The sequence below is a fragment of the Electrona antarctica genome (genome assembly GCF_951216825.1).
Source record: "Electrona antarctica genome assembly, chromosome: 11".
NCBI classification, from domain to species: domain Eukaryota; kingdom Metazoa; phylum Chordata; class Actinopteri; order Myctophiformes; family Myctophidae; genus Electrona; species Electrona antarctica.
In genome coordinates, this window is record NC_136792.1 from 27,389,082 (window position 1) to 27,399,785 (window position 10,704).

The 10,704-nt window shown below is 41.5% G+C and overlaps 1 protein-coding gene across 1 annotated transcript; it reads right to left on the minus strand.

Moving 5' to 3' along the window:
* Positions 1 to 7,028: 7,028 nt before the first annotated feature.
* On the minus strand, positions 7,029 to 7,271 carry sptssb (serine palmitoyltransferase, small subunit B; the record flags this gene model as incomplete). Its single annotated transcript, XM_079514066.1, has 1 exon — positions 7,029 to 7,271. The coding sequence occupies one exon, from the start codon at positions 7,269 to 7,271 to the stop codon at positions 7,029 to 7,031; it is 243 nt and encodes an 80-aa protein (XP_079370192.1).
* Between the last annotated feature and the right edge of the window lie 3,433 nt (positions 7,272 to 10,704).

A 10,704-nucleotide genomic window follows, 5' to 3' on the forward strand; every position in this document is an offset into this window, starting at 1 on the left:
GTCTGGTAAATCAAAACTGTCTCCCAACTCTTTACTATAGCTTAATTGATCCATATCTTATATATTGCAATATCATTTGGGGAGCTACTTATAATACTCATCTTCACAAACTCCTGCAAAAAATATTCTGCAGGATTGCCACATACAGTGATTGGTCTGCTCATTCTGCCCCTCTTTTCAAACAACTCAATATTTTACCAATCTTTAATTTAAATACATACCAAACCTGCAACTTTATGTTCTTGTTTTTTTGTTTTTTTTTTGTTCTTGTTTTATATACTGCAATTATGTCTTCTGGATGTTCTATATCTCTTGTACAATGTTTCATTTACATAGGTAGAGGCCTCGTATAAGCCCCTTGGGCTTTTTTGCCTCAGCCTAGCACTTTACCCCTCTTATATTTATATGTTCACTGTGTTGTTTTTATATTGTGCTGAATAAATAAATACAAATACAAATCCTGGGCGCTACTCTCCCTCTGCCAACCTGGGGAGATCCCCGAAATGGAAGCTCATGCTTCCTTCAATGCATGAGGAGTTAAGGAGCTTCTTATCACCTAGGGGAGTTTCCCAGATGGACATAGTGCGTGGAAGGAACACGTTATTCCAACCAGATCCTTTCCCCTCCATTAAGAGGCTGACCAGGGGATGGCCTAAGCATTTTCAATTGATTGATTGATTGATTGATTGATTGATTGATTGATTGATTGATTGATTGATTGATTGATTGATTGAAAATTGTATTAACAGTTTGTAGAATGTGTACAGTTCAAGGAAAGTACAGGTCAATACAAAATATGCTAACCACAATAAGCACTAAGACTAAGACCTACACAAGTAGGCCTCTTATACAGTAGTCTGTTTTGTTTAATGTTTACCAGCCTACTCCTAATACAATATTGTAAGCATGTGTTTCGTTGTTAGCTTGAAAATAATTTGTTTTTCAGTGGCACCATCGTGCAACAGAGTATAGGGTTTGGCAACAGCTGTACTTTCATGCCTGCTTTGCAGGTTTTATCTGACTAGCCACTCCTGTTATTATATTGACTGATGTAGGCTACTGTGTATAACAAAGAACCAGAACTTGGAGCTACAGTATTTCCTTGAGGTTTGCGCACAATGGGAATAATTAATTCCTCTTCTGTCTTTGATCAACAAATAAATATTACACAATCTTTCGTTCCACATGCCAAGGCACAGACTGGTCCTGACCATGTTTGACAAAGATTTGAAAAAAAGATTCATCCAAATGGAGAAACCATAGGTACACACTCACTATTCATTTTCAAAAACACTGATGTCATAAATACCCGGAATGTGTTCCAGGAAATCTAACTTATTCAGGGCGAGGGAATTTTTCAAAATAATTACTAACAGAGAGAAAACGCATGCACGCACGCACGCAAGCACGCACGCACGCACGCACGCACGCACACTATTGGAGTACGTACAGTATGTGTGATTATCTAATGATCTAACCCAGCATGGAAAATAAACCACCCTCAAAAGAAAATTGTTAAATTAAATCTTAATATCTGGGTTGGCTTCCTTCCTGTGCTGTCTGTGTCTACAAAAAGATCAAATCTCTTTTGGAAAATGGCCTCATAACCTACTAATCCTTTTACACTGTACAAATGGAAACCGCAAAGGAGACATGGTGTGCATCTGATCTGAATAGAACAGATGATTGCCATACACATGCATGGATAATACAAAATATTATTTTAATAAATCAGCTTTCATGGTTAAAGTTTCTCTGTCAGACGTAATGCTTTGCTTAAAGCAGAATCTTTCATTCCTATCATAATGTTGAAACTGTAGGAGTTAATGGAGATAAGTAGGAGTTACATTTTCATCTAGGTTTAACATGTGGACGTCTGACTATGTGCATTTATGGATCTGTGTTCTGTTTTTACGTGAGAGAGAGAGTGTGTGTGTGTGTGTGTGTGTGTGTGTGTGTGTGTGTGTGTGTGTGTGTGTGTGTGTGTGTGTGTGTGTGTGTGTGTGTGCGTGCGTGCGTGCGTGCGCGCAGTGCGCGTAGTGCGCGTGCAGTGCGTGTGTGCGTGCAGTGCGTGCGTCACTGTCCACTGTCGACTTAGTCCATCACAGTACATTGAACAATAGCATTAACCCATTACCATAGAGACAAATGTTTGTAATACCACACATCTGTTTACTGGGGTTGAACAATTTAGTATTATTGGTCAGAGAGAGAGAGAGAGACAGTGGGCTGTATTTTGCGTGTCTTAAGTACCAGGTCTTATTACTTAACTTAAGACCTGGAGGTGTGGCCACTCAGAATAGCCAAATGGCATTGATCTCGCCTCCAGGTCTTAAGTTAAGTAATAAGACCTGGTACTGGACACGCAAAATACAGCCCAGTGTGTGTGTGTGTGTGTGTGTGTGTGTGTGTGTGTGTGTGTGTGTGTGTGTGTGTGTGTCTCTCACGTGCCTGACAGTTGCTAGGAGTACTCAAGTTTTCTTGTGGGAAACAATGACGGAGTAGGATCTAAAAGCAACACAAACAATAACCCGCAGTGTGTAGTCCTGTTGAGAACATTTTTACAGAGTCAGTAGACAGCTTTGTTTGTTTACACCTGGTCATTAGGTAGATAAACTCTGCCCTAGTGCCCTCTGTCCTCATGGGATACAAATTAACGCAGGAACTGCAAACAAATTACAGTGATTCAAAGACCCTAAAGCTTAACCCTTCCAAACTCTACTAGCATTGTATGGTAGTCCATGCATTGTTGTTAAATATTATATTTATCATTTATTTATGTTATCTAACTACTACTAAAACAACTCATACAGGCTGAGGACACAACAGAACCCAACTAGAAAAAGTGCCCTTCTGGGCACAGGTCTCCACCAGGAGGATAGGAGTGTGTGTGATGTTTGGCAAAATGTTTAGGAGTAATATAAACATGTTTTTTTTGTTTTGTTTTTTGCAACAATTTTCTTCGTTTTGTTGAGGAAATGCAGAGCCAGATCACTCATAGCATCTCTGAGGATAGAATTCTGGATGAGCAGGACATGTGCAGCATTTTTTACAAAACGGGCTACTCCTGAAAACTTTGGAAGGCAATCTTAGCTAATCAGTGGCTACAGAGATCATGTGTACCGATGTGCGTGAGATTTGGATTAAATCTGTGCGACTAACACAAACAATGTGTTTTGCAGAAATCGGCCTCATGGTGGCGCTATAACCGGCAGATGTGGAGGGATGCAGGGAAAATGTTTTTCCATGGCCTCTAGGGAGTGCGCATACATAAGTTGTCGATGCAGTTATAGGTAAAACAGGAATTGTCCTGTTATAGCGACACCGTGAGGCTGATTTGGGGGAAAAATAGTGGCATGTCGTCCTCGGCCTAGTGGAAATGTGCGTGTATAATTTCATGGAAATTGGACACTGTGTTTGTGATTTGTGGCATTTTGTTTGAAACGGACCAATCATGTGAGTTTTGGAAGCCAATCTTAGCCAATCAGGATGGAAGATGGGAAATTGTGCAGATCTGTGTTGATCACATGACTATGGAGATAGTGTATACCGAATTGTGTGATGTATGGATCAAATGTGTACGAGTTATCTACAGAAATGTGTTTTGCCTAAATCGGCCTCATGGTGGCGCTATAACAGGCCGTTGAGGAATATTTGGGGCAGAGGTTCGTTGTTGGCATCCAGGGAGTGTGTGTGCACAGTTTGGCATGGATCGGGCCAATGGTGCCAGAGATTAGCTGATAACGGACGGACGGACGGAAGGACGGACGGACGGACGGACGGAAGGAAGGACACACACACACACACACACACGGACGGAGTGCAAAACATACTCTCTCCCCATGCCTTCGGCCTGGTGGAGACAATTAGGATGCAACAAAATGGAACAGAACCATAAGCAGATTTCAGTTGGCAGCTTCTGTATGTAGGTTGAGAATTGAGAGCATTGTATTGTCTTCCAACATCCTGAAGAACAAAATGAGATGGTGGTGTCTAGTTACAAATCCTAAATTTAGTAACCCACGTGTTAGCCAGACAATTCCTTTGCCTGTTATTCCCTCTGTTGTTTTCTTTGTGAATGAGAGATCGTATTAATGTACAAAAACATTAGCCACTGTTTCATCACTTTACCTGTAATAGCGAAAGTATTTGTTTTTATAGCCATGAGTTCTAATGTGTCACTGTGACTGCTCCAGTAAAACAGTAAGCCACCACATGAAAGATCCTCCTACCGGCATGTGTGGACAATACAGGAGGTTATTGGGGTGGAGGAAACAAGACCTCTGGGGATTCATTATTACGTTGTGTGAAAAGGGGGAACCGGTTGGATGGTTCTGCCTCTTATTGTGTCCCTCATGAATGCATTAGATGTGTCACAATCCCTTGTGTTAGGAATGTGTTTTGTCACTTTACTACCCCCACAAAAAAAGATCCTGAGCATTAATTTAACTTGGAGTGTAAAAATGGACCCATTAAGAATGGCTGCTGTATGTGTGGTGTACCTGAACCGATTTGCAACTAGGCAGGGAGAACTGTATGCATTAGTACAATATTTCTCTAATCGTCAGTGTGCACATTGCACTGATGCACATGACATCAAGCAGGGAACAAATCTATGAGAACAAGCAGACAATGCTTTGCGCGCACGCACGCACACACGCACACACGCGCACACACACACACACACACACACACACACACACACACACACACACACACACACATATATATATATATATATATATATATATATATATATAAATCGGTTGTCTTAAAGACTTAAACCATCTTAAAGACTACTTTATTTTACAAATTCAGGAAATGAAGCAAAACTGAAATGAACTTAAATTATATAAACACAATTTTAATTGAACAAAAAATGCCAAATTCTATACATGCATTGTATATATCCACAAGAGAACATTGGTATAAATTTAAAAAAGAAATGGTAATTGACATTGTAACCAGCCAAGCTTTACCAGTATATTTAAATATATTTTGATATTAAGTTAAATTATAGATCTACATTCTGGAGCCAGGAAGCCCGTAACCCAAATAGATAAGGACATATCCATGCATCAGATAAGCAATATATGTAACTTTTTCCAGTGTATTGCAACTGTAATTAAGGAAGAAAGAGTACAAATTGGCCAGTCAAAGACTTTGCTTTTCATGCAGGCCAATTAACTATATAGTGATTCTATTGTTTCACATGACTTTTAAACTCTGTTCTGCTTACAGAGGCTGTTGATCAAGCAAAGCTATGTCATTAACAAAAGCCTCAAATACAAAGCTGTCTTGTATCAATATTTGCTGATCACAGAGCACACCTTCTACATACCAACAGTTAAATCACTAGAGATAGGGACTAGGAGGGAGAGGGCTGTGTGTATCAGATACAACTGTTAAACTCATTATTACATACATCATTTGATAACAGGTAGGGATGGGACATACTTTTCACAACTGTGCAAAAGTTCCCTGGTTGTTTCACTCTTGAATTTGTTTTAATTTTATTTTGTAAGATTTATTTTTTGCATTTTTATGCTTTTATGCCAAGAACAGATCGAGAGACAGGACACCAAGGGCCGGGTGTTCACAATCTCACTCTTGAATTCCTTGAATGGTTATGGCTTTGACCTTGACTTTCCCCTCTCTCTTTCATATAGTCACATCATGTTATAAAGTGATCCAAGTATCTAATGGCAATTGGTCTTACTTTAATCCATCATTATTTGTCTCTGGCTTTATCTTGACTTTGAGGGTTGTATGTATGTATGTATGTATGTAGTCTATTTGACTACGGACAGCTGTAGTAGTGCTGGGTGACCTTGGGTGGCACTGTTGGGCGGCGTGGCCGTGTAAACCTCCTGATTGGGACTCATGCACGCACACACTTACCCAGCGCTACTGCAGCTGTCCGTACTCAAATAGACATACATACAGCAGGACGGACGGACAGGCAGACACACATAGCTGTTAGTTGGAGCGGTCTGAGGCCACACAGCCAACTCAAGGTACGGCCACGGAGCCGACTTGGGGACCCAACGCAGCTCCTCCAAGGAAAACAAACAAATTAACGGAGCTGAACGTGAATCCCCCCCACCGCCCACCCCTTTTTTTCCCTCACTGTATATGTTTCTTTTCCCTTTTTACCTCCTTTATGATGAATTCCTGTTCTGTCTATATAGAAGTGTCTATTTGTACGTCTATTTGTACGTCTCTAAATGTTTTTGATGATTTGAACATGGTGGACCCTATTGGAAACAAGTGTAATGCTTAATTGGGTCGTCCACTCACAGTTAACAGCCTTTGTATTGAGTTTGTGCTTGAAATGTACTGTAATTCTGCAAACTGTTAATAAATTCTTCAATCAATCAATCAATCAATCAATCTGATTTTGGAAGTATAGCATTGTCTCCCTCTTTAGCAGAATCAACAACCAGTGATGAAATAGTACTACTGGCAGGCAGGTAGGCAGACAGTTGCATGCATGAGCACATGCATACACACAATGCAATGCACAGCATCAACCAATCAATCAATCAATCAATCAATCAATCATCTCCAGGATTGGGCAAAAATGAAGGGAGGGACTTGTCATAATGAGAATTAAGCACCTATAGTTGGACAAGCATGCAAATCTATTACCCTCGTTGGGTGAGGTCTTATCATGCAAAACGGTGGTATGCACTCATACAGGATCCCACACCAAATATAATGAGGAATAACATAAATACAGGAGAACGAGTCAACAACATTTCACAATACATTTCACAACAAGGTTGTGGAAGTAACGTACAGTGACATCTGTAATACCATGGGGTAATGGCCAGGGATTGTTGGGGTAAAGGAAATAGTAAAGCCAAATGTATACTTTAGGCTTTAATTTACCAAATAATCCACACGAACCTCCTTCCTTCAGCGTCCTTTGCCGGAGCCAAAGAGTACTTCATTGCACCCCGTTTTATCCTCTCATCCATACTCTGTGTTTTAGGTGATGAGTGCCACAGTGCTTTCAGGCTGTTTTAGGTCATGAGTGCCACAGTGCTTTCAGGCTGACCACCCAAGATCCCGGAGAAGAATTCCAGTGCCAGTCGTATGTGGATCGGCACGAAGACATAGGAGGTGTAGATCACCATTGTGATGGCAGAAAATAGGATGGAGTTGAAGATGGACTTTTCCCAAGGTTCCAGGACGTAGATGCCAGTGATGAGCAGATACTGGTAGTACAACCAGCCTAGGTACTCCCACATGTTCTTAAAGGTCATCCTGTATGGATGGAGATAGGGAGAGGAGGTGGGGGCTGGGGCCATCATAAGGGTCAACCCATAGGGAGGAAGACGGTGAGAAAGAATGTGAGAGAGAGAGAGAGAGAGAGAGAGAGAGAGAGAGAGAGAGAGATAAATGGTTGAATTCAATGGAAAAGTAAGGGATGAATATAACAAATGAGCAGTTGAGACAAATAACCATGAGTCTATAATTTATTCTGACCCCTCCCCGAAAAGGCCTATACCCTGACCCCTTATCAACGATTTATACATTATGGATCATTAGTGTTAACTTATATGGATATTCGTCTCAACTAAAGTGTGCAATTGCCAGCAAATGTCAAACTATGGTAATTTAGTGGTATGTTGCGCATGGATGAGGGTGGCAATGTCACGGTCACATGATGGGATAAAAACACAAACAAGCCACTGACTTGTCGGAGGACATGACATACAATCTGTCATGCTATGAGGAGAGGTATAGGACTGTGTTAAAGGTCAGCATTCAACCTGTGTGCACGCACGCACGCACGCACGCACGCACGCACGCACGCACGCACGCACGCACGCACGCACGCACACACACACACACACACACACACACACACACACACACACACACACACACACACACACATATATTTCTGTAATATTCAATCACTGTAATAATTCTTTGTTTTAAAATACAATTTGTCAATGGTGACACAATGGCACAGGTTCATTTTTAAAGCTAAAAAGATTGCCATGTCAATTTAGAAAAAAGGTTTTCTACAGTTCATAATTCTGTGAACAACACTAAATCCAAATTATCTGTACATTAAATTGTTACTAAAAAGCCGCCATAAGTGCAGTTGTGTTTATCATAACACTATAGGATCACTTGTATCCTACACTCTGGAAAGGAAAAATAATCATTAAAAAAAAGAAAGAAATCTAAGTAGATGAGCCAAGTCTCTGCAGAGGCACAGCACAGCAACGCTTATAGAATTAGGCCTAAGTTGTACTGTATGATGGAAGTTAAATTACATATTTAATGTGTTACCCATTACATATGCAATCTTATATGGCACACATGGTACACAAGTTCCTTTCCAACTTCCATAATTAGCCTAATAGCATAATTGCCTACATCATATTTTAAGGTTTAAAAAAAAAAAAAAGCACTATCTGCCTAAGTCATTGACATAGGCTACACTTAATAAAACCACAGCTAGGCAAATGTATAGCGCCCTCTGCTAGATGCAGGACTAATTCCACGTATTACTGTTAGTAGCCTAGTAAACAGTAGCACTTTTTTATTTGGTGGTTTGTTTAATTGAGATATTACCTACATCCATCAGCAGCATCATCATCATCACCACAACACACTTACTCAGGGCAGAGGCGGGACCAACAGTTGCGCTTCAGAGGTGTAGGTAAACTTGACGAACATGTCTTTCTTGAGCATAAAACTTTGGGAAGAACGGGGATGAGGGAAGCAGAGCAGCCTTTTAAAGCAACGGTTAAGATGTGGGGGGAAATGATAACCCAGTCTGGACTATTCACATCCTTTTTCATGCACCTGCAGCGCCAGCCTATATTCGGTGCCGCGATATATGATCCATTATAATAACCCCGAAGCATCTATACTGGTATGTGGCGAATGAAACATGTAAGAAAACACTTTGTGTTAAAGTATATAGCATAGCCGATAAGCCGATTGGGCTGTACAGCAACGACTCAATTACACAGATTGAAAATCAAGTCTATTTCTATAAACATTAAAACTTTATATTGTGCAGTGAAGTGAACATTAACGCCTGACTAAAGCTTGGTCCTATATTCATAGTGGATTAAATTATATTAAATTAGGCTACTCACCTCGCAGCTGACTTGAGATGCCTAAATGGTCAAGTTTATTTCAGGTGAATGCGGGATGCCCTACAGACTGCTTGTCCGTTGCTTTGTGTAAACGAAAAGCTGCCTTAACCAGTTCCCCAAATAATGACCTATAGTAGAGTCGACATTCGACAACATACAGTAGGACGACCCGAATGACGCCACACCCACTACTCCCGTTTACACTATGGTTTACACTCACCTTAGGCTCAGTCACGTCACGTGCCTCCGTGAAGTTGGCACCCCATGACGTGGGGTTCACGGTTGCAGGTGGAATGGTCATGGGCATGGCATATGGGTTCATATACAATCTACAATGAGCCTTATAGACAGACAGAACATGGTAATACAGCTGCAGGGCCGGCTACTACAGTTATGTTGAGGTTGGGAAATGGGAACTATGCAGCATCTTCAAACTTTTTATATATGGAGGCGTGATGTCACGAGGCGTGACCATATATGGAGGCGTGACTCAGGGGAGATGCAGGTTTTCATGGCATGGGATCAACTTGAACAACAAATGCACAATGAAAAACAGGTAGCCTATGGCCAGGGTTCATGGCCATATAGCGTGTCTTGAGTGTACTGTATAAGGGTTTGATGTCAGGACATATGGAGCGTGTCACGAGGTGTGATGTCAAGAAGCGTGATGGACTGACAACCATATATGGAGATCTAAGGGTCTCCATGATGTCACGTGATGTCACAAGGTCAGATCCAGGAGACTTAAGGGACTCTATGATGTCACGTGATGTCACAAGGTCAGATCCAGGAGACTTAAGGGACTCCATGATGTCACGTGATGTCACAAGGTCCGATCCAGGAGATCTCAGGGTCTCCATGATGTCACAAGGCGTGATGGATTAGAAATCCTATATGGAGGAGTTACCAACGAACGGACAGACAAGTTTTGCAGGTTTTCATAGTAAACTGCGACCTTCAGTCGCAATCAGTAGCCGTATAGTGCGAGTCGCATTGAAAAATAGGCTCTCTCTCGATTCCTCACAATATATCCTGACTGCACTCTGGCGTAGCCTGGACCAGAATGAACCGTAATCTATATTATGGAGAGGAGATTCATCGCATTAATCAAAGAAAGAACAGACCGTTTTTGTTGCAGGGCAGAATTTGGATGATACCCACTCATAAAAAAGAGAGCACTTAAATTCTACAACCACCTAAAAGAAAGTGACACAGCGAAACATCTAGAGAGATGCCCTTACGCCAGGGATCCACTGGACACGTCAGCGTTGCGTCTCCATCACCGCCAGGGAATGTTCCCTTTTTAATCAATGAAGGGTGCCTACGATGCGTTGCGTTGCGCTGCATTCGGTTACTGCTTTAAATTTGCCCCGGTTCGTTTTTTGACCCGCGTCACACGCGTCCAGTGGAGCCCCGCCGTCAGCCAGCTGGCCCTGGAACTCTGTACACAAACAGAGCCACCAGATAGAAAACCCATTAGACTAAGCCAAATTATAAAACGGCAAAAAGAAAAATGACACATTGGAAAGAAGCAACACAAAAGCAGAGTAAAGTAGAATGCTACCTGGCCCTA